Source organism: Gossypium hirsutum, chromosome D07 (genome assembly GCF_007990345.1).
Source record: "Gossypium hirsutum isolate 1008001.06 chromosome D07, Gossypium_hirsutum_v2.1, whole genome shotgun sequence".
Classification (NCBI taxonomy): domain Eukaryota; kingdom Viridiplantae; phylum Streptophyta; class Magnoliopsida; order Malvales; family Malvaceae; genus Gossypium; species Gossypium hirsutum.
The window spans coordinates 33,366,749-33,393,140 of NC_053443.1; the positions used below are offsets into that span (position 1 = coordinate 33,366,749).

The window sequence follows — 26,392 nt, forward strand, 5'->3', positions numbered from 1 at the left end:
TTGTCATTAATAAAAAATGCTGCAAATCATTAATAAAAAATGCTGCAAACTTTATTTATCACAATGGAAGATAGCACTTTATTACGCATATCATAATCTTAAACACAATAAATAAGAAAGACATAAACATATCTCACTCGATAAAATACTAAAAATAATATAATAAACACGACTTTCATGTTTCATATAGGTTTTATAATTTTATTCATGTTATAAAATAATTAAAGAAAAGAATACTTAAAGTAAATAGATAATTTTCTGGTCTTCTCTTTTCATTTATAAAAGAGCTATATATAAGCTATTGACATTCAATGCAACATAAACGAATGAAGCTTATTTAACTGCTTCATTAACACATACATTAAGCATCTTTAATAATGAATATTTAAAAGTTATAGGCATTCATTGTATTTATAACAATTCAAAATTTTAACACAAATAATTAATTATGGAAATAACTCAATGAGACACGTTAGACCTAAAATATGATATATTTCATAGTGAGTGAACCCAGCATGAGCAAACAGTTTACTCCATTGCTGTTCGCTTCTTTCTTGACCACCAAGACAAACCATCATGCCCATGTCAAAAGACAGCTTAGTTTCAGTAGACTGATGTTCATCCAATTCTTGGTTCTCAATTATCATTTGCATAATCACGATTTTCCCTCCATTTTCTTTCTTCCCAATACTGTAATCAAGTAGATGATGAATAGAATAAGGTTAAATTTTAATTTTCAAGACAACAAATTAATTAGAGATAATAAACAAACCTTTAGCATGATCATATCTCCATGGGGAACTCCTTCAAACATGTTTCCACCAAGATAATTCAAATTTTCACATCCTTGCAAGCCATGAACAACATGGGGAAGATCAAAGATAGTGAATTCCGTTTGAGGAAAAGCCTTAGCAAATACCTTTGTTATGATTCCCGTCCCACCCCCAACATCAACCACTGACTTCAACCCCTCAAAAACTCTTTTGCACTTACTAAGCACCACGCTCGCTGCCAGAAGCCCATCAGTGGCCATCGCATCATTAAAGAAATGATTCACCCTCGGCTCATGCCTGGCATAATCCCACATACTCTCACCGTGAGCTGCGCTGAATGCTGTAGGATGGTCAAGGTTTTGGAACCAAGAACTTAAATATTGCCATGGTTTTAGTAAAACGGGGTCAAGCATTCCGAGTATAAAGGGAGTTGAACTCAAGGGATTGTCCTTTCGGAGAAGATGAGAAACAGTGGTGAGGACATAAGCTCTCTGTTGGTCAGTTGGGTTGGTTTTGGATTCAGCAAAGAAGCCAGAATGAATGAGGATGCGCATGAGGCGGTGGAGGCAGTGAAGTTTTGAATGATGGATACCAAGAGCCAAAGCTAGGTCTGAAAGATTCAATGCTTGGCCGTGGTTGTGGATGATATCTGGTATTTGTAGTTCGATAGCGCATTTCAGTGACATTGAGCTTATGAATCTGAACGTATGGTTCCAAACATGAGCCTGAGCTTCAAGCAACTCATCAAGATTAATTAATCTCATCTCCTTTTATCAAATCCATTTCTTTTTATCAAGTAATTGGTATTGCTAAACCTCAATCACTACACCAAAACAGGTTTTTAGCGGTGTTTTTTTAGGCCTTTAGCGGCGCTTTTTAACGCCACTAAAGAAGAAGCGCCGCAAAAAAGGCCGCTAACGAAAACGTCGCAAACGTTTGCAGCGTTTACAAACAAAAACGCCGTTAAAGAACATGTTCTTTAGCGGCGTTTTTCTACAAGCGCCGCTAAAGAACATGTTCTTTAGTGGCATTTTTTTACAAACACCGTGAAAGAACATCTTCTTTAGTGGCGCTTTTATACAAAAACGCCACTATTTTGGGGATTTTTTTATATTAAATTTTTCATTTTTTCGGCCCTCCTATAGCAAAAATTCAAAAGCCACAATTCAAAAGCAGCCAATAGCAATAAATTTATATAATATTTCAACATAAGGGAATAAAATAATATTAATATCAATAAATAAAAGTGAATTCATATTGTTTTTGCAAAAAATGTTAAATGTTAAATGTTAAAATGATAAAAATATTTATGTCATACACTATGAAGGCGGAAGTTGCGACTTAAACATCTTCATCATAATCTGAAGCTGCTGCTGAAGTTCGTCGTACTTTTTGCTCTGCTCTGCTTCTCTCGCTGCAGCCTCCGCTTCCCTCGCTGCAGCCGCTGCTTCCCTCGCTTCCGCCTCTGCTTTAAGTTGTAGCTGGAGTTCTTCATATTTCCTTTGAACCTCACTTGTAGTCGCTTGCATCTGAGCCATCTGGTCTTTTAATCTCTGAACTTCAACTTGAGCCTGACTCCCCGAAGCCATGTATTGGTGGGAGCTGGATCCAAAATATTGGGTTGGGCTAACAAAAGATCCTTGAAATCGAACCCGACCATACCTTTCAGGACCCAAAACTTCAGTAATAATCCGGTTATCAATATCTTCAAGATGAACCGAACTATCACTAGAAGCAATTGCTTCGTACTCCGCCTTTTTATCCTTTAGTTTTTCCTAATAAATATATCACATAGTTAGGAACGCAATATTATATATTGAAAAACATATGCAACATAACAATAGTCGCATTACAAGCAATGAATTAAACCATTAGAAAATAAACACTATAAATAACTAAAATAAGTCAAATCGTATTAAGTAAACGTACCATTATTTCAGCAGCTTCAGGAGTCATGGGAGATCCATCTTTCTTCCTATGTGTAATTTCAAAAAGTTGAAGGTGTCCAACTTTTTGACTGGACGACCGTTCCTACAATATAGTAGTATAAATATTATTTAATAGAAAGTTATACATATTCGACAATATTAAAAAATTTAAAAATACCTCCGCCTCAGCTACACATGCGAAACTTTTCGACCCGACTGTGTGGGTGAATTTTTGTTTCTGCCTGCTTCTTATTCCAACTTGTTCACGATCCTACGTTATGAAATTTTTTAGTACGTAAATAGAAAATACTATAAACCAAAATAAGTACAATAGTTTAGAAGTACGTCAGACCTCGCCTTTATTCGAATGCCAAAATCTAACCGCATCTTCCCATTGGTACCTCAACATACCCGACGGGACATTTTGCAATTTCTCATCAAGGGTTGAATTTTTCTTCAAAGTACTTTTGTTGTCTCTCCATCTTTTTCCCAATGCCTTCTTTACATAAGCATCCGAGACCTCTAAAGCAAACCTCGCCTACAAAAAACAAAAAACACAAGTTAATAAAGTAAATATAAATGAAACTATTTCCCAAGCATTATAGATGACATTAACATTTTGTTACCTTAATATTATCGAGGGTTTGGTTTTTGTTGCTATCGGGCATTTGATGCCATGACTCGTAGCTTATAGGCAACATATTCGGATTTCGTGCTAAAATGCCCATGTATCCTGCTAAAAGTCGAGCTTCTGATCCAACAGGCTGACCAAAACTGTTTCGTCCAACTTTGACACGCTCGACTGGATCTAACTCGTACAACTCTCTAAGTAGCGTACGTCCTCGACCTCTGCACGTCCCACCATTTTCAGCTACAAATGGTATATTATAATATAAGAATTTGAAAAATAAATCAACTATAACAGAAACATGCATGTAAATTAAATGTAAAATTACTTTGAACTTCTGTAGGATCCTCAACTGTAATCGGAACATTTGAAGATCCAACTGCTGTCTATTGTTCAGTACTATTTGTTGCTATCGAGTTTGGATCATTTTGAACAATGCTTCCCCTTAGAATTTTTCTTTTAGGCATTTTATCTACAATACACATAAAATAGTTAATAACTTAATAACTAATTACAACAATAACAGCACATATAAAACAGTTGAAATATATAATAAGACGAAGATTTAAATTATGATATTACATATAATTAAACAATCGTAAAATCTTACTACATCATTATTCGTAAATATCTTCATCGGTATCCTGACGAACCTATCCAAATTGTGCACTAGTACTAGGGATATTATCGTTTAAGTTTTGTTCTGGAAAGGGCAAAGTTACTGATCTATCGTCGATGTTATCTCTACTTCCACTGCCCATGTCAAACAAGTCTCTAGGGATGTTACGGAGTACAACGTACCAACCCTCATCAGTTGGATCTTTTGAGTAAAAAACTTGTTTGACTTGAGATGAGAATACATACGGCTTATCTATCAGTTGTTGTCCTGTGTGAATCAATCGGTCAAAGTTCACCATTGTAAAACCAAATTGATCTTGCTTAATTCCACGAGCTGTATTAACATCGGCCCAATCACCACGAAATAAGACAACTTTCCATTTGCCGTAGTAATCCAACTCAATTATGTCAGTAAGTTGTCCGAAATATTCCACATTTCCCTCGACAGGATTATTGTCCCTAGCACTAGCATAACTTGTAATTGCAGAATTGACAACTATTCCACAATTTTGCGTTCTCCTCAACCTCTCGCGATATTTTGTATGAAATCTGAATCCGTTGATGAGGAACGCACTATATCTTTTAACCACTCGATTTGGACCTTGGGAGAGCCATTTAACATCGTCGTTTACGTTCTTCCCACTCCAAACCTATTGAATGGAAAGTAAACTGAGTAATTCATTTGTTATGAGAAAACATTATTATTTGTAAGCGGAAGCTCGAACTGCATACCGTTTGGCTTAACCATTCATAAAAAGATTTTGTAAACAACTTATTGATATCTCGATGTTGTGTTCTTCGGGAGCGCAAACGAGATCTCAATATTTGTTTGTACTCACTGTGTTAAAAAAATGTGATCTTTGTTAGAAGATAAATAGTTATTAGTTTGATAAATATTTATCAAATTTGTAGAACTTACTTCCGTAAAGGTTCCAATAATTCGTGGTGAAACAGAACGTATCGATGTGCTTGTACCCATGATAAATGATCTAATTCTGCAATTTCAACTTTTCCGATTGGTTCTCCAAAACTTTGGAACAAATAAGTATCGGCTAAGTTATGGTCTGTGAGTCCAGCATTCCTATTTGGTCTGTTTAACCTTGTTTCAACATCTTCCAAATATCTTGAGCAGAAGGTCATACATTCTTCTGCCAAGTAGCCTTCAGCAATCGATCCTTCTGGATATCGCTTGTTGCGGCAGTAAGACTTTAATTTGGATAGAAACCTAAACACAATATACAACATTTTTTAATTATTGAAACTAAAGGCATAGAGGTGAATGAAGGAAAACTTTAAAAATTTTAATTAACACCTTTCTATGGGATACATCCATTGATAGAAAACGGGTCCGCCAAGAATTGCTTCGTGCGGGAGATGGATTATCAAGTGAACCATAATGGTGAAGAAAGAAGGTGGGAAGATTTTCTCCATGTTGCATAAAGTCAAAGCGGCTCGATCCTGTACCTTCTGAAGTTCTTGAATGTCCAAAACTTTGCCACAAATGGCTTTCATTATGTTGGATAGTTCAATTATACAAGACGTCACCTTCTTGGACATACAGCATCGTAGAGCCACTGGCAGTAAATCTTGCATCAAGATGTGATAGTCATGTGATTTTAGCGAATATAATCTTCGATCTTTAACACTAACACATCGAGATATATTTGATGCATACGCATCTGGAACCTTTATATCCTTCAACACCGTGCAGAACAATTCTTTTTCCGTCTTCGACATTGAAAAAATAGAAGGTAGCAACCGATATTTCCCATTCAGAAGTGGATTGGGATGAAGATCAGGTCGGATTCCCATTTGGACTAAATCAAGTCGACTCTGAAGATTGTCTTTTGATTTTCCGTCGACATTCAAAACTATACCCACAATGTTCTCGCAGACATTTTTCTCAATGTGCATAACATCAAGACTGTGTCATAAAAGATGATGCTCCCAATAAGGTAACTCAAAAAAATACTTCTTTTTTTTCCACAACTCCGCCTCATTAGGATCGTCCTCTTCATCAGAGTCATCATCAGCTTCATCATTGGATCTTCTATTTCTTTGCGTGCTTGGCGATTGGTTCATCTTCCCATAAATGAAATTCATATCTTCCAACATGAACAAGATTTCAGAGCCACTGGTCTGCGAATGAGCTTCTCTGAACTCTTCAGTACCGTCAAATACAGAACTCTGAAATCTAAATCTATGATTTTTCGGTAACCACCGACGATGCCCCATGTAAGAGAACTTCTTCCCATTGTACAACCATTGCGAACATGTTTGTGCAGCACAACAAGGACATGCATAACGACCCTTGGTACTCCAACCGGATAAATTGGCATAAGCGGGAAAGTCATTAATGGTCCACATCAAAGCTGCACGTAAATTAAAGTTCTCCTTTCTCAGCACATCGTATGTCTTGACACCAGCCCACAATTGTTTTAACTCTTCAATAAGTGGCTGCAAATAAATGTCGATATCATTCTCGGGCCCTTTCTCTCCAGGGATAATCATAGATAAGATAAGGGAAGATTGCTTCATCCAAATCCACGGAGGTAGATTGTAAGGAACAAGCACTACTGGCCAAGCACTGTAGGCAGTGCTCATGATCTTGAAAGGATTAAATCCATCAGATGCTAGCCCAAGCCTCACACTCCTAGGATCGCTTGCGAAGCTTGTAAATTTATTGTCAAATGATTTCCAAGCTAAAGAATCTGCCGGATGCCTTAGTAATCCATCAACGGTTCGTCCATCATGGTGCCATGTCATTGATTCCGCTGTCTTCGACGACATGAAAAGCCTTTGAAGCCTTGGTATCAACGGAAAATACCGTAAAATCTTGGCTGGCTTCTTCTGTGACTGTGCATCATTTTCATCATCGTTCCCATCTTCTGTGTTTCTACTTGTCCAACGAGAGTGGCCACATACATGACAGCACTATTGGTTTCTCCGATCGCCCCAATACAACATGCAGTCATTTGGGCAACTATGGATTTTGTTATACCCAAGGCCTAAATCTTTTATCATTTTCTTCATATCTTTGCATGACCGAGGGATTTTTGCAAACGGGAACATTTCTCTCAAAAACTCTAACAGCATTGTCAACGAGTTTCTGGTCCACCCTCCCAAACACTTTAATTGAAAAAGACGAACACAGAAGGACATCTTTGAAAATTTTGATCCTTCATACAGTTCTTCGTTCATGTCATTAAGTAGCGCGTAGAACTTTTCCGCTTCTCCATTCGGCTCTTCATGACGTACATTACTTCCCGGTTCGGTAAAAGTATTTCCACCAATATTACAATCATCAGAAGCCATAAAGTCCGCTGGGAATGATTCGACACCATGATTGTGCATATTAAATGCATCCCGCAACATACCTTCCATGTCATCCCCTCTATCAGACTGATGGTAAGCAATATCAGGATAAGTTACATCCATCCTTGAAGAGGAAGTACTAGGCGGGCATTCTCCATGAAATAACCATTGTTTATAACCCCGAACAAACCCATCAATAATTAGATGCTCGTATACAACTTCATGATAATGCCAGTTTATGTTGACACACTTCTTACACGGGCAAAGAATCATGTTCTCTTGGCTTGCATATTGCAATGCAAAATTTAGAAAAGTCTGTACTCCATTTCGATAACCGTCGCTTACCTTTGACAAATTCATCCAAGACCGGTCCATTTCTTAGATCTTGAAGTCTGATTTTCACCAGAAATTACAATGGTAAGTTATGTAAGTTATGTAAGTTAAATGTATTATGTAAGTTAAATGTATTATGAAAGTTGTAAGTTATTATGTATTATGTAAGTTGTAAGTTAAATGTATTGTGTAAGTTGTAAGTTATTATGTATTATGTAAGTTGTAAGTTAAATGTATTATGTAAGTTGTAAGTTAAATGTATTATGTAAGTTGTAAGTTATTATGTATTATGTAAGTTGTAAGTTAAATGTATTGTGTAAGTTGTAAGTTATTATGTATTATGTAAGTTGTAACTTAAATGTATTATGTAAGTTGTAAGTTATTATGTATTATGTAGGTTATGTAAGTTAAATGTATTATGTAAGTTATGTAATTTAAATGTATTATGTAGGTTATGTAGGTTATGTAGGTTATTGTTATTAAATTTTAATAAGATTATTGTTAAATATTTTTTAATAAATAATAAAAACAAAAATAAATAATTTAATTATATTTTAACATAATTATTGTTAAAATAAAATTTAATAAAATAATATATAATTTAATAACATTACTAATATAATTATTAATAATATTGAATAAAATAACATTTTATTTTAATAGTCAATTTTAATATTCCACATATTTTTTATATTTTATTTTGTCTTTTATGATAACATGATAACAAAAATTAATTATAAGGTATACTCTTTAATAAATTAATTATTTATAGCAATCTTTTGGTTATGTAAGATATGTATGATGTAAGTATAGCACTTTTATGCATCTTATTTATAATTATTTTTAAAATTATAATATATTTTAACAAGTTATGTAAGAAATGTAATATATACTTAAATTTTAGTAAGTAATGTATTTAAGTAACGTATTTAAGTAATAAATTTAAACAAATTTTAGTAAGTAATGTATTTTAGTAACAAATTTTAACAAATTTTAGTAAGTAATGTATTTTAGTAATAAATTTAATCAAATTTTAGTAAGTAATTTATTTTAGTAAGTAATGTATTTTAGTAACAAATTTAAACAAATTTTAGTAAGTAATGTATTTTAGTAAGTAATGTATTTTAGTAATAAATTTAATCAAATTTTAGTAAGTAATTTATTTTAGTAAGTAATGTATTTTAGTAATAAATTTAAACAAATTTTAGTAAGTAATGTATTTTAGTAATAAATTTAAACAAATTTTAGTAAGTAATTTATTTTAGTAAGTAATGTATTTTAGTAATAAATTTAACATTCAATCGCATAAATGAGAACTAACGTCGATAATTTATTAATTGACAAGATCCTTGAAAATCGTAATTTGTTCACTTTAAAACGAATCCACTATTTGCCCATAATTTATTCACTTACTCAAATATATAAACTGATTTAAGAATTTTAATCATTTGCGTAATTGTTTTTGCTTGGGTAAAAAATACGTACAAGAATTACAATCATAGTTTATACCTTGCAGTTATGGAAAAATTTGGCAAAGTAACATGCAAATTGAGCTAGCAACATATAAATCAAAAATGATAAATAAAACCGATACCCACAGCGTAAAAAAAATTCTTAATTAAAACTCCCTTTTAAAACTCAAAAATAATAATTAAAGTAACAAAATCCAAAATTTAAACATTTGGAGGTGTTTTTTAAGAAAACCGAGGTGGGAAACATAGGAATAAATACCTCAATTTCCTGGACTTCGAAGCAAACTACTGTAAAAAATAAAAATAATAAGGAAAACATAAGTAAGTTAGTTCCAAATAAACAGGAAAAAATTAGTATAAAACTTAAATATAACAAAATCCAAAATTAAAAATCTTATTTGAATATTGAAAAATCAGCATTGAGACATGTCAAACCATCCACCACAAACAATATACTCCAGGTAGGAGGAATAATGCAACCACTTAAAGTTAATAAAGTAATGTGGAAGTTACGATGACACCACTATGTTCATTAAAGAACTTCTGATATTAGTATCCATAACTCTGTCATGGGAGATCAACTATGTCCAGCTGAGAAATAAGCAGACTAAATGAATCAGACATAATTATGCACTATTGCAACAATGATTGCATGGTCCGAATAATGGCTCAGCCAAGAAAATTTTAGGAAAATGGTTTATTTAACCTTCACCAGCTACCTTGGGTTTAAATCTGTGTTAATTTGAGTCTTTCAGGTGTAAGACGAGACGAGTTATTTACTAGTATCTCTTGTCTAGTCCATATGCAAAATATTAGCAGAGCTATTAAAGGGAATGTATTCTCAAGCTCACCAGCACCATCCACAATCATATATACTGACATATATATAAAACAGTTTTGCTTATTGTCCTAGTTGCCACATATGTTTAAAAGGAACCGAGATTAAACTCTAGAATCCATAGCCATAAAGATGATAATCCGGGAGTTTGAGATATTCAAATTTAGTTACCCATTATATCAACCTGAAATTGCTAGAGTGACCACACCATCCCCTATGACCATAGAAGCAACAAATACTACAATGACCAGAAGGGCTGTCCTTACCCTTTTATGCTTCTCCAAAAATCGTTGTAATGGAGAAACAACAGGTTGTGTTGAGGACCCATATTTTTATTCGGGCAACCCCTAAATAAACAAAATTTTTCCTAAGCAAACCCTTCTATTTAAATTGCTAAATAAATAATTCACAAGTTCCCCAAATTTCCAAACAAGAATGGTGTTTTAACCTAAACCGCAAACCGCAAACCGCAAACCCCAAAATCTAATCTTTTTCTAAACCCTAAATTTGAAAAACACAATGCACCCAAACCCCAAATCAAGACGATGTTCTTCAGAAGGATTAAACGCATACCTTTTAACCAGATATTCTGCAACTACTGTCAAGAATGGCGCAATCGTTGCTTCCTCTTTGATGATTTCTGATTTCTCCTCCCCTTTCTTCCTTAGAATATTTTCTTAGGTTTTTTCCCCTTCCCAATCGGCCTCTGCACTTGCCTTTTCTTTCTGTCTTTGTCGAGTGAGTAAAAATGCTAAGTTAAACAACATCTGCAGAAACGACATCGTTGAGAAAAAATATTAAAACACCTTTCCGGCGTTTCTTGAAAGAACGCCACTACTTATTCCAAATTTCTGGCGTTTATTGACCAAACGCCACAAAAAATTAAACCTTTTAACAGAAACGGCGCCGTTTTGTTAGTCTGAAATTGCATTTTTTGTGGCGTTTAATAAAAACCGCCACGTATACTTAATCTATTTTAAGCCAAACGCTGACGTTTTAAATAAATTGTTCTAAATTTTTTCTAAGTTAAAAATCTGTTCCGGAAATGACGTCGTTTAGCCATTATATTAACACCATTTTGTGGTGTTTTTGGTACAAACGCCGCAATTTTTTCCACATTTTCGACGTTTTCCTAAAAAACGCCACTAAATATTACAGCTGTGAACAGAAACGACACCGTTTTCGTGGTCTGGAATTGCATTATTTGTGGCGTTTTCCTAAAAACGCCACTAAATATTACAGCTGTGAACAGAAACGACACCATTTTGCGTGGTCTAGAATAATTGCATTATTTCTGGCGTTTTAAGCACAAATGCCACTAAAATTTGTCAAACTAAAATATACTGTAAACAAGAGACACTGTTTACCCATTTTTTAAAACCCTTTTGCGGCGTTTGATATAAAATCGCCACTAAAAGTTCAAGTTTTAAACAGAAATGGCGTCGTTTTGCTAGTCTCAATTTGTATTATTTGTTGCGTTTTGTGCAAAAACGCCACGAACACTTAATTGATGTTTTAAATAAATAATTGTAAAATTTTTCTAAGTTACAAATCGTGTACAGAAACGGCGCCGTTTAGACATTATTTTAATACCCTTTTGCGGCGTTTACTGAAAAAACGCCGCTATTGCTTCCAAAATTTCCTGCGTTTTTGCGAAAACGCCATAAAAATTTAAACCTGTATGCAGAAACGGCGCTGTTTTTTGGTTCTCAAATTGTTCAGTTTGTGGCGTTTTATATAAAAACGCCACTAATACTTAACGTACAACAAGCCAAATGGTGACATTTAAAGTAAATAATTCTAAACTTTTTTATAAGCTAAAAATCGTGTAGACGGACGGTGTCGTTTACTCAAATTTTAAAGACACTTTTGCGGCGTTTCTTGTACAAACGCCAGGACTGCTTCCCATATTTGCGGCGTTTAACAGTTAAACGCCACCAAAATTTTAACTATTCATTCAAAACGGCGCCGTTTTGAATTTTTTTGTTTTTTTATTTCATTTCTTATGTATTTGGTCCTATATATATATTTCCAAAATAAATAATTATACCTAAATATATAACCATCCATATAATATATATCAATATATTTTTTAACTTATTTATGAATTCTATTTAAAATAATATTTAAATATATCAATTGGTACTTTAGATTGATTTTTTAAAATATTATTTAAATAAATTAATCTAAACTAACCTAAAATCCTTATTTGACCCCTAAACCCCTAAACCCTAAATCTTTAACCCCTAGATCGTAACTTGTAACCCCTAAACCCTTAGCTAACTCTTATATCCCAAACCCTAAATCTGTACACCCTAATCCTTAAAATAGCATGACCATCCAAAGTAATCCCTAAATCTTTAATAAATATCATAAAATAGTTATAATTGATTAAATAATAATTAATACTAAAAACTTTTTGTATAAAGTTTGAAATTTACCGGAATGGGCCATTTTCCGTGAAATCGCGTCCACGTCAGCGCGATGTCAGGGTACGCGCCAGGACATCGCGTCCACGTCAACACGATTTGCTTACGTGGAAGAAATCGCACCCTCTAGGACGTGATTTGCTGACCTGGCATGAACAGATTGTGTTTTTAGCTTGGAAAACTTTGAAAGGCCATAACTTTTGGCTCGGTTGTCCGATTGAGGCAATTTTTTTTTATTTCGAATAAATTTTCGAGATCTACGCACTGGCAAACCGCCAAAGGGGTTTGCCGAAGTTTTCGTCGAAAGAGATCCTCTTTTGCCCCTCAATTTTGATTTTTTCGGTTTAAAATTAAATTTTGAAACATTCAAATCGTTATTTTCCTCATTTATTTGAAGTAAACACCGGATATTTTTTTACACAATTGTCTTATATCATCCTGTTATAGGTATAAGTCAGCTCATTCCACTTTTGAGAAGTTCCCTAACATTTTCCATTTTATTCAATTTAGTCCCTAAAACCTAAATAGTCATGTTTTCAAATCTAAGCTTCGTTTTTCAATTCAATTTCAATTTCATCATTCTTTCAATTCAAATTCACAAAATTATTTAAGTATATATTTAAGTGTTATACATGAATTATTTGAGCATTACTATTCAAATTAGTATTTAAATTAATAATATACCGAAACCAAATCATATATCGAACCGAAAAATCCTAAACAAATTTATTATTACCTCTTTTACAATTATATATATAAGAACATATTTAAAATATAATTTGACAATACTAATTAATCTAAACCCTACGTTCCCTAACCCAACCCCTAGCTAAACCCTAAATCCTTAATTAACTCCTAATAACCCTTAAGTGCTAACCCCTAAACATTATATCTTAGCCCTTACACCATATCCCTAAATCCAATATTATATATATACTCCTGATCAATTATAATAATAACCTTAAAATAGTAACCCCTAAACCGACTTAAAATCTTAAATTAATAATATCATATATATACCCTTAAAACCTAAAACCCTATATTAACTATAGTGATACGCTTAATTCAATATTTTAAATTTAAATTAATACTTACTATCTCTTTTAATTACGATAATAATTTCAAATTTTTAATATATAAATTAAAAAACAATCAGTAATGTACCCAACAAAAACTTTAAAATTATTTTAAATAATACTATTTTAATTTTTCCATGTGTTTTATTTCAAATTATTTATACCTGTTATTTTTTATTGAAGATTTTAAATATTCTATTAGAAATATGTTTAATTTGATTCAAATAATATAAATAATAGTTCAATTAAGATAATTTTTTTTGCGGCGCATAAACAAAAACGCCGCTAAAACACCTAGATAGCGGCGCTTTACAAAAACGCCACTAATTCCCCCCCAAAGGACACAAAACGGACCGTCTGGGTGTATTATTTGCGGTGTTTTTTATAAACGCTGCTAATGTTCACTCTTTAGCGGCGCTTTACAAAAAACGCCACTAATTCCCCCCAAAGGCCACAAAACGGCACCGTCTGGGTGTATTACTTGCGGTGTTTTTTATAAACGCTGCTAATGTTCACTCTTTAACGGCGCTTTTCCTTTAACGCCACTAATGCTCACTCTTTAGCAGTGCTTTTCCTTAAACGCCGCTAATGCTCACTCTTTAGCAGCGTTTTTGCTCCAAACGCCGCTAAAAGTGCCGCTAAAAGCTTGTTTTGGTGTAGTGAATGTTTGGGCCTCTATTTATAGCGCTCTCAGCCATTTTGTATTGCTGATAGAGACAATTTTTTATTAAAAAATTAAAGCATAGAGACTCATTAGTAGATTATAGTACAACCATAAAAAGTATAATTGGACTAAATTTATATATAATTGAAGGATTAGATGCTATTTTAATATCCCTAACTTAGGTGTTATTTTATGCATAGATTCTAGTAACTCATTTCTACATTAAAGAGTATTTAATAATTTTAAATTTAATTATACTTATTTTTAAATGTTAATTTAATAATATGATCAAAATTAAAGAGTATTTTCGCCTGTTCAAATTTTTTTTCAAACTCGTAATTATATATATTATATTAGTTTTCTTGCCTATATGATGCATTGTGTGTATAATTTTATTGGTAATAAAAATTTTGTAAGTAGTTTTTTAGAAATTTTTAATAAAGTAAATTGTGATAATGTAGATATATAATTAATGATTTTGAATTTTATAGGTGTGTGCAAAATTATTAAAGAAATAGTGAAATAAATATTTAAAATTAGGCAAATAAATATTTCAATTACATAATAACGTGAATAATATTTTTTTTGTTAAATTAAAGCGTAGAGACTCACTAGTAAATTATAGGACAACCACAAAAAGTATAATTTGACAAAATTTATATATAATTAATTGATTAGATGCTATTTTATGCATAGATTCTAGTAACTCTATTTTACGTTAAAAAATTATCTCTATTTTTTAAAAAATAACTTAAATATAATTATCACAATTTATTTATTGTTTAAAACCATAGTATATTATACCAAAAGAAAAATCACCCTAAATTATAGTTAACTTATTTTATTCTAATTCTATTTTACAGTAAATAAATAAATTTATCACAACTTATTTATTGTTTAAAAGTATGGTATATTATTTAATTAACTAATAATTTTAAATTTAATTATATTTATTTTTAAATGTCAATTTAATAACATAATGAAAATTAAAGAGTATTTTCTTCGGTTCAAAAATATTTCCAAACTTGTGATTATATATATAGATTATACTAGTTTTCTTACCCATGTGATGCACCGATTGATTGTATGCATAACTTTATTCGTAATAAAAATCTTGCAAGTAATTTTTTAGAAATTTTAATAAAGTGAATTGTGATAATGTAGATATATGATTAATGATTTTGGATTTTATAGTTGAGTGTGCAAAATTATTAAAGAAATAGTGAAATAAATATTTAAAATTAGGCAATTTAATATTTCAATGACATAATAATGTGAATAATATATTAATTTTAAATACACATTTTAACCATTTATGTATTATTTAAAAATGTTTACTTTTTTTAGTTAAATTTATAAATGTTGTTTAAATTTAGAAAACCCAATTTAACAATGTTTTGAAATGCCAAAGGACTAAAACTATAAATAAAACGAATGATTTTCTAATTAATGAAATAATAGAAAAACATCAAGGAATACTCAAGTAATTTAGAAAACAGGGAGTCCTTTTTTAATTAAACCCTAAAACATGGGGAGGCTTGTTTTCCAAATCCCCGCGCTAATGGTATAAATCTTAAAATGGAACAATTATCATAATTTAAATTAAATATAAAATTATATTATATTATAATTGTCAAAATTTTAATAAATAGATTTTTCTATGAAAAACAAATTACAAAATTGAAATTAAACTAACTCCTCTAAGAGAGGATCTTCAAATAATCTTAAGCTTGATCTCTTATCACGAACCATCCAAACAAGACCATTAACAATATTATTTTTATCACAAGAAATATGTTGAATTCTCCAAACCCTTGTAGATTCCAAGAGCTATCGAATTCTTTTTACAAGAGCCGAAGTGAAACCCCCGAATGATTCCTCTTGAATAACATTCACCACTTCAAGACTGACATATTGAATCATAACACTTCCATAACCCTATTCTAGAATAAGATTCAAACCATCTAAGATACCCCAAAGCTCGGCATCCAACACCGTGCACATACCCAAATACCAGCTATAGCTGAAAATCTAGTCCCCATTATGGTCATAGACATAACCCTCGACAGCAACAAAACTATCATCCATCCTGACCAAACCATCCGTAGTCAGGCCCGCCCAATTTCTTTCAAGATGAGAGCTAGCCGCAATACCTTTTGGTCCATATGATGGAGATTTTGGAACAAAAGCATACTGCTTTGCCCAACTATAAGATTTCTTGATGATTTCATCAATGTTCCATGAATGACCCTGAAAAATGAAAATGTTGTGGTTCTTCTAGATTCGCCAAGAAATCATCCCAAAAAGTTACGTCCAATCAACTCCCTTTGAAAAAAAACTATTGATTAAGAAGGTTTTTGTCATCCACTCAGTAAGTGACCCAGAGTAAAATCTAGAGAGCTTATCTACAAGAACAATCTTGTTCCAAGTGTCCCTCACTATAGGGCAATCCCTTAGTACATGGAATACATCTTTAGAGCCATGTCTACGTACTTGACAAGCGCTATCAATTTCAACTCCTATTCTTGCCCTCTTCGCATTTGTAAGTAGACGTTTCTTGAGAACAAGCCAAAGAAAGAATCTAACTCTTTGCAGACCTTCAAACATCCAAGGAAGCTGCCAAATGGGTTCCTTCAAATTCCAAGTACCTTCCCGAAGCTTATCATAAGCACTTTTGAGAAAGAGCCTATCGAAGTGCCCCCCGAAATGATCCTGCCAGGTTCGGAAGAAGGGTGGGGTGGTGGAATTCCAAAAATCCTATCATTGATCTCCTTTGTAACCCACAAACAAAATAATTCTAAATTCCATGAACCATCAGTTGTAACTATATTACTAAGAGGATAATCCATATCAAGATTAAAGTAAGAAGGAATCTACCTAAACAAGGGTCCGATATTTGGAATCCACGGGCCCACTAGTAATTAATATGTTTCCCATCACCTACAGACAAAAGTAAATTTTCATGAATGAGAGGTCATACCTTGGTGAGGGATCTCCATAAGAAAGAACAACGTTTTCTTGATAAAGACTTAGGTAATCCACTTTGAACCCCATATTTTGAGTGAAGAACCTGAACCTATAGTGCATTGGAATTGGACATAGTATTAACCAAACCTTCATCATGGAAGAAGCATTATGATCCTTTAAATGTCTTAACCCAATACCTCTATGTGATTTAGGTTGGCACACTGAATCCCAACTCACTAAAGCCGTTTTTCTAGCCCTATTCTAAGAACCTTAGATAAACTGTCTCACCATGAGTTCAATCTCTTCACACAAGCCTTTAGGGATAGTAATAGACAACATGAAGTAACTTGGAGTCGATAGTAAGATCGATTGTGCCAAGGTCACCCTACTAGCTAGAGAGAGATGTTTAATGTCTCAAATAGAAAGTTTGTTGTGTACCTTATCAATAACGAACTACAGAATGTTATTAGTGACCTTATCATGAAATAGCAGTACTCCAAAATAATGCCTAAAATTACGCACTTCCTGAAATCCCAAAAGTTTGTTTATGCGTTCCCTTGATTCATCATCTACTCTATTTGAATAGAAAATATTAGTTTTCTGCATATTAATTTTGTGACTTGAACTCTCGTAAAACTTATCAAGGAGTCCTTTGACAACCCTTGCTTGATATTAATCTACCTAGCCAAAGAACATCAAATCATCTGCAAAGAAGAGACGCGATAGAGGTGAGCCATTACAAGCTAGACGAATAAGAGACCAACTACCTAATCAATGGCGAGTCTGATACTATGGCCCAACTATTCCATGCATAGGATGGAGAGATAAGGGGACAATGGACATCCTTGCTGAACCTCCTAGATGACCGAAATTTCCTAGTTGGGACACCTTTCCAAAAAATCTGCATAAAAGAATTCAAAACAGTTGACATAATAACATTTCGGAGAAATATAGGAATACCTGTAGCTTGAAGAGAAGTTTCGATGAATTCCCAACGAACACGGTCATAAGCTTTCTCCAGGTTGATTTTGGTAGCCATCTATCTCTTGCTTTTATGCTTGCTGCTCATAGAGTGCATAACCTCCTGGGCAATAATAATGTTATCCGTGATGTTTCTGCCTGCTACAAACCTGACATGCTTGAGAGTAATAATCTACGGAATGGAAACTTTGAAATGGTTTGCCATGAAATTCATAATTAGCTTGTAAAGGACAGAGGAAAGGTCGATTGGATGAAATTGAGAGAAGTTGTAACACCCCTAACCTATCTTCGTCATCAGTTTAGGGTTACAGAGTATTACAATTCAATTTGATACTTTTACATTCAATTAGAAACAGTTATACAAATCATTCCATATCATTCAATAATTTATTTAAATTCAAAGAATAAATACGTTCTCAGACCTTAAACCGAGCCTACGAGGCTCTAAAAGTAACTTGAAAATAATTAGGGTTCATTTTAAAACAAAACAGAAAAAGTTATGAAAAATGGAAACAGTGGTCACACGGCTGTGCGACAGAGCCCAGACCGTGTGGCTCAAAATATCATTGTGTGGCTACTACACACACCTGTGCGACTTCTTCACACGCCCGTGTATTCTGACCATGTAACTAATTGTACCTGTCTCATATGAGGTCACACGGTTGTGTAGCCAGGCCTTGTAACTCACTATGACCATGTAGCTGAGGATCACACGGCCTTGTTGCCAGGCCGTGTAACTCTCTATGCTAGTGTGGACCAACCTGCATTGATACATTAAGGCACACGACCGTGTGACAGCCCATGTCCTGGGCCGTGTGCAACTATAATTACCCCTAAGACAAGCCCAAATCTTGCATACAAAGATATCCTACTTCCACAAGTCTTAACTTACCAAAACCACCTAACATCATGCTTAAAATATACCATTTCAATTCACTTATAAGACCTAACCAAAATGCCATTCAAAGGCACCACATCTAGTAATAATTCAAACCAACTATTCAACTATAAAATACACAAATCATTGTTCATCAATTCATACTCAATCCTCAATCAAAATGACAAAATATAAACACACACACACACACACATACAATTACCAATCCAGGTATTATGACCTTAATCTCAACATTAAGGATATCAAACCAAAACACATCAACCATATATATTCATTTTGACCATTTCACTAAATATGCCATTAGCATAACACTTACATATTCACAAAAAAACACCTATATGCATGCCACATTCCAAAACAAAATACAAAAGCTACCAAAATGGTTGGATAGTGTGAGCTTTCTTTCGATCCGCCATGTCAGTCTACAAAATTTGACAACTATAAAAGAACATAAATGAAACAATTAAGCTTAAGAAGCTTAGTAAGCTCATAGTTTAAACATCAAACTAACTTACCTTGTTCAATATAAATACACAAAGAGGTAATTTACAGTTCTTGATCTCCAAATACAAATTCACAAACTACATTATTTCTTATTTTCATATCAAAACATACAATCATAATCCTCATCTCAAATAACATATCACCTTCACAATCAACATTACATCAATATAAAATGTATTCATATGTAACAAGTAATTCATTGAACATTTATCACTTACAAGCATCTTAAATATACTTCAACATTTAAGCACATAAGTAACTTGTAAACATTTAGCCCGATGAACTAAGTAACTTGACTCAGATATTCGGGTATCAACACCACACCAAAGGCATCATAGATGCATAACAAAGGCACCGAAGTGCAAATAACGTACAAGTGCGCATATTAACCCTATTGGCATGCGAATCGTATCCTACGCGATTACTAAGTTAGACCGTGTAGTAACCAAAATTCCATTTCTTTTGTATCCATTCAAAGGCACTTCATCATTTCCACACACATTTTGTATTTCTATTATAAACATATTCATATGAAATCATCAAAATACTACCATCATTCAAATATTCCCATACGTACTTAAATGTATATTAAAATCATATATCCCTATCATTTGAAGTTTCACATAATTACTTATTAATAATGAGAAAATGATAAATAATCATAAGCAGCATTCATTTTCATATTAAAATACTATAAACTTACCTACTATCACTTCCGGTTAAAACACAGGGACCTACTCCGTAATTTTCCCCTTTCATTGATTATTGTCTTTTTGACTCAGTTCTTGATCTATATAGTAATTAAATTCAATTTATTGAATTCAAATACATTTCAAACTCAACTAAATTCATTTGACCCTTAACTATCCATTAATTAGACATTTTCCCTAAACTTTTATATCTTTCATAATTTAATCCCTAAACCTAAAATTTCCAAATTTAGCAAAATTGAATAATCTCCCAAGTTAATAGAATTTCTTCTTATTCACGAGCAACCAACACTTATACTTAACTTACACAATTTCCATAAAACTTTAATTATTTTGTCAATTTACTCCATTAATTAAAACTATAAAAAATTATTTAATAAACTAATTCAAATCAACATCTAAAAATTTCATTTCATCATTTAACATAAAAAAGAACAAGAATTCTTCAATGGTAAATTTCAAAATCTTTAACAATTTCAAAAAACGATCGTACGGGTTAGCTAGACCTAGTTGTAACGATATCAAAGACATAAGAAATTATAAGAAATTAGCTAAGAATTCATACATGCAAGAGGGAAGCAAATGGCTGAAGCTTCTAATCTCCAACAATGGTGTTTCAGCCTTAGGTTGAAGAAAGATAGAAACTATTTACTCATTCTTTTTTCTTTTTCTTATTTTTATGTTTTATGTTTTTAATTATTTTACTTATTAACATATGAAACAAAAAACAAAATTAAATCCCACTTGTCGTCTCACTAATGTAAAAATTGTATATTTATCATTTAAACCCTTCCTCTTATAATAATTAAGCCATTTAGTCATTTTAAGTCAATAGCGATTAGGTTTTACTTCTTTTACGATTAAGTCCTTTTTAATTAGTCACCTAACTAAACATTAAAATTTCTTAACTAAAATTTAATACTACCTTAATTTGACTCCATAAACATTAACTAAACAAGAAAACACGACTTAACATATCAGAATTGTGGTCCCAAAACCACCATTTTCGACACAACTAAAAAACAGGATATTACAACTCTCCCTCTAAAGAAATTTTCGTCCTCGAAAATCTTACCAGAGAAAAGGTTCGGATACTTAGATTTCATGTTTTCTTTTGTTTCCCACGTCACTTGTTCAATCCCATGCCGATGCAATAAGACTTTAACTAATGGTATAGATTTATTTCTCAACTCTTTTATTTCCTAAGCTAAGATTTTCACTAGTTCCTCATTGTAAGTCAAATCAAGCTGTAACTTAATTTCATCCGCAGTTAAAAATGCAACGGACTAGAACGGTAACGTCGAAGCATCGAAATGTGAAAAATATTATGAATTCTGTCAACTTCTGGAGGTAACGCCAAGCAATACGCTATGGGTCCAATTCTGTCTAGAACTTCGTACGATATGATAAATCTGGGACAGAGCTTTCCTTTCCTGCTGAAACGTAATACTTTCTTCTAGGGTGAGACTTTCAAGAACACTTTTTCATCGATAGAAAATTTAATATCTTTACGTTTCAAATCAACATAAGATTTCTATCGATCAGACGCAACTTTTAAGATAGCAGGAATTATTTGTACTTTTTCTTTAGTTTCTCGAACTAAATCAACCCCAACTTTCTTTCACACAATTCATACCAATATAACAGACTTCTACATTTACACCCGTATAAAGCCTCATACGGAACTATTTTATGCTCGACTAATAACAATTATTATATGCAAATTCAGATAATGATAAATATTTTTCCCAACTACCTTCGAACTCAATAATACAATACCGTAACATATCTTCTAAAACCTAAATTATTCGCTACAACTGACCATTTTTTTGTAGATGAAAAACAGTACTAAAATTTAACCCAGTGCCCAAAGCCTCGTGTAACTTACCCTAAAATCTGGAGGTAAATCTCAGGTCACAATCAGATATAATTGATAATGGCACACTGTGCAATCTTACAATTTAAAAAACATACAATTCAACAAACTTCTCGAGTGACTAGTCAGTTCGAACAAGTAGAAGATGAGCTAACTTCGTTAATCTGTCAATGATAACCCAGATCGAATCTTTTATTTTTGAAGTCAAAGGTAACCCCAAAATGAAATCCATAGTGACGCGCTTCGACTTCCATTCTGTTATCATCATAGGTTGTAACAGACATGACGGAACCTAATATTTAGCTTTCACCTACTGGCAAACTAAACATCTGAATACAAATTATGTTATTTCACGTTTCATTCCTGGCCACCAGTAATGTTGTTTCAGATCGTTATACATTTTTTTATTCCCAAGGTGAATCGAGTAAACACTATTACGAGCTTCATTAAACAACTCTTGTTTCAATCCTGAATCAGTTGGTACATACAGTCGATTTTGAAAATATAAAAAATCATCAATCCAGTTACAAAAATCTATCTTTTGTCTGCTTTTTACTAATTTAAGCTTCGAAAACAAATCTGGATAATTTTTTCGAAGTTTTTGAATTTTTGATAAAAATACCGGTTTTACTATCAATTCAGCCAAAATAGAATCATCACGTTCCAACGTCAAGTTTGTATTCATAGCTCTCAGAGCAAACAAAGATTTCCGACTCAAAGTATCTACAACAATATTAGCTTTCTTGGGATGATAATAAATTACTAAATCATAATCTTTTAGTAACTCAAGCCATCTAAGCTGATGCAAATTCAATTGTGTTTGAGTCGTCAGGTATTTCAAGCTTTTATGATCGGTAAAAATATGATGCTTCTTATCGTATAAATAATGTCGCCAAATCTTCAAAGCAAAAACCACTACAGCCAATTCTAAGTCATATATCGGATAGTTCCGTTCAAGAGGCTTCGACTGTCTCGAGGCGTAGGCGACTACTTTACCAATCTGCATCAGAACACAACCTAAACCACAAAAAGACGCATCACTATACACGATAAATTTTTTTCCAATTTTTGGTTGGGTCAAAATTGGAGCTTCAGTTAACATATTTTTCAACTGCTCGAAACTTTTCTAACATTTATCGGTCCAAACAATATTAACATATTTTTGCAATAGCTTAGTCATTAGAGATGCTAAAATGGAAAAGTTTTTAACAAAACACCGATAATATCCCGCTAAGCCTAAGAAACTACAAGCCTCGAAAACATTTTTTAGAATTTTTCAATCAACAATCATAGATATTTTATTTGGATCCACACGGATACCATTAGTAAAGATAACATGACCAAAAAATCCAACCTCCTGCAACCAAAATTTGCACTTGTTGAATTTCGCATAAAGTTTGTTTTTCACGTAGGGTTTGCAATACAATTCTCAAATGCTTAGCATGATTTGACTCATTTAGCGAATAAATCAGAATATCATCAATGAATGCTACAACAAACTGATCTAAATACGGCTAAAATACTCGATTCATCAAATCCATGAATATTGCAGGGGCATTGGTCAAACCAAACAGTATCACTAGAAATTCATAATGACCGTATCGAGTTCTAAATGCATTTTTTGGTACATCAAGCTCCTTAACTCGCAATTGGTAATATCTGGATCACAAATCAATCTTTGAAAATACCGTAGCTCATTTCAACTGATCGAACAAGTCATCAATATGAGGTTATGGATATTTATCTTGATAGTGACTCGATTCAACTGCTTGTAATAGATGCATAATCTCATCGATCCATCATCTCATCGATCCATCTTTCTTTTTCACAAACAAAATAGCACCCAAGGTGACACACTCGGTCGAATAAATCCTCGATCTAGCAATTTCTGCAACTGTGTTTTCAACTCTTTCAACTCGGTAGGAGCCATGTTATACGGAGCCATTGTAACTAAAGTTGTTCTTGGCACAAGTTTAATTACGAATTCAACTTCTCACATCAGTGGTAACCTAGGAAATTCTTCAGGGAAATATGAGCATATTCTCTAAATATTGGTACTTGATCAATTCTAGACCAAATAAGCCTCGCATCCTTTCTTGATCAACTTCTGAGTTGACAAAGCTGAAATCACATTTGTTATACAATTGGTCTCATCTGCCTTAACACATTGGTGGGGGCGAATATAAGCTTAAAGATAGTGGCTTGATACATAACTTGGAGCCTTTTCCTTTTTCTTCTTTTTCTGTTCGAGTTTTGTTAGTGTGTTTGAGATTTTCCTTACCGGAGATTTGTACTAACAATTTTAAGGTTATAATATTCATGATGACTACCACAACACATGAAAATGGAACACTAAGGGAGTTGGCTTCCAACTTTGTTAAACTTGACCGGTTTGATAGTGGTAATTTTTGACGATGGCAGAAAAAGATGCACTTATTATTATCAACTTTAAAGATTGCTTATGTTTTGGATACTCCAAAACCAAAAGAGAATAAAAACGAATCTATTGCTGAACCCGAGAAAGAAAAAAATGGGACAATGCTGACTACATGTGCATGGGCCACATATTGAATGGTTTATCTGATGTTTTGTTAACACATACCAAAATGAGGTCACCGCTAAAGAATTATGGGACAAATTGGAGATAAGATACATGAACGAAGATGTTACAAGTAAGAAATTTCTTGTTAGTCGTTTTAATAATTATCAAATGGTTGACGGTCGTTCTATTATTGAACAATTCCATGATATTGAAAAGATGATGAATCAATTCAAGCAATATGATATGAAAATGGATGAAATGATTGTTGTATCCTCCATAATAGACAAATTTCCTCCATGTTGGAAAGACTTTAAAAAAAGTCTAAAACATAAGAAAGAAGAAATATCTCTTGAGGCTTTGGCAAATCATCTTCGTATTGAAAAAGAATATAAAAAATAAGATCAGAACCTAAATTCTGAAAATAACAAAGTGCATGTTACGGAGGAAGTATAGACTACAAAACCATTCACGACGAAGTTCAAATAGACTGATAGAGCACCTAAGTTCAAACAGAAACAAAAGGCCTCCTGCTATTATTGTGGAAAGCTGGGACATTTCAAGAATTAATGTCAATTTTTAAAGAAGAAATCATCTTCTAAGGCTGACATTAACGAAAAGTTCGTTGCAATGATATTTGAAATTAATATGGCACAAGATGATAATACACGGTGGATTGATACCGGAGCAACCAAACATGTGTCCAAAGACAAAAACATGTTCACAAAGTTCACACAATGTGAAAATGACAATGTCTTGTACATGGGAAATTCTTCCACCGCAACAATCAAAGGCAAAGGGTCTGTTGAACTACAATTCACTTCTGGAAAGGTTTTAACCTTAAATGATGTATATTATGTACCAAAAGTTAGGAAGAATTTAGTGTTTGGAAGTCTGTTGAATAAGTTTGGTTTCAAACTTGTTTTTGAGACAGATAAGTTTATTTTGTCTAAGGGAGGAATTTTTGTTGGGAAAGGGTATACGTAGTTCAAACCCAATATTATTAAGAATAAAAATATTATTTCTACTTATATGGTTGAATCTTTTTGTTTGTAGCATTGTAGATTAGGTTATTTGAATTATAGAAAATTGAATGACATGTATAAGTTAGATTTAATTCTTGTTTCTAATAATAATATTAAAAAATGCAATACATGTATGTTGACTAAAATTACAAGAAACCCTTTCCCTAAGGTTAAAAGAAAAACAAAATTGTTTGATTTGATATATAGTGATTTATGTGACATGCATAATACTCCTACATTAGGTGGAAAGAAATATTTTATTACTTTTATTGATGATTGTTCTAGATATTGTGCATATTCAGGTCTTGGAAAAGGTTTTTGGGGAAAAACTGTTTTAACAGCTTGTTATATATTGAATAGAGTTCCTAAGAAGGAAACTAAAATAACCCTTATGAACAATAAAAGAAAAGGAAACCAAACCTTAATTATTTGAAGGTTTGGGGTTGTAGAGCTATTGTCAAAGTTCCAACACCTAAATGTAAAAAGTTAGGTGAAATAGGAATTGAATACATATTTATAGGTTATGCACATAATAGCAAGGCATATAGGTTCATGGTAATTGAACCAAATGATTCAATTGCAATTAATACTGTTATTGAATTAAGAGATGCTATTTTTGATGAAAATAGATTTAATTATATATCAAGACAATTACAGCCACAACAATTGATTCATTCTTCAAATAAGAATGAGATTCCATTAGAACAAATTGATAATAATGATGAATCTTGTCAAGAATTATGAAGAAGTAAGAGGATTAAAAAGGTCAAAGATTTTGGACCAGATTTCATAATGTTTCTTGTAGAAGGAAAAGGTGG

At 32.6% G+C, this 26,392-nt stretch overlaps 1 protein-coding gene across 1 annotated transcript; it reads right to left on the reverse strand.

The window, feature by feature from the left end:
• Positions 1-446: 446 nt before the first annotated feature.
• LOC107956177 (probable O-methyltransferase 3) lies at positions 447-1,537 on the reverse strand. The gene is made up of 2 exons (XM_041096858.1): positions 744-1,537; positions 447-690 (listed from the first exon to the last, which is right to left on the reverse strand). The coding sequence occupies exons 1-2, from the start codon at positions 1,535-1,537 to the stop codon at positions 447-449; spliced, it is 1,038 nt and encodes a 345-aa protein (XP_040952792.1).
• Positions 1,538-26,392: the final 24,855 nt, after the last annotated feature.

Bases quoted from the DNA above. Each gene is read 5' to 3' on its own strand.
- LOC107956177 (XM_041096858.1), bottom strand. From the start codon at position 1,537: ATGAGATTAATTAATCTTGATGAGTTGCTTGAAGCTCAGGCTCATGTT. The intron at 691-743 runs GTCTTGAAAATT...ACTTGATTACAG, and splicing joins TTATCTCTAATTAATTTGTT to TATTGGGAAGAAAGAAAATG.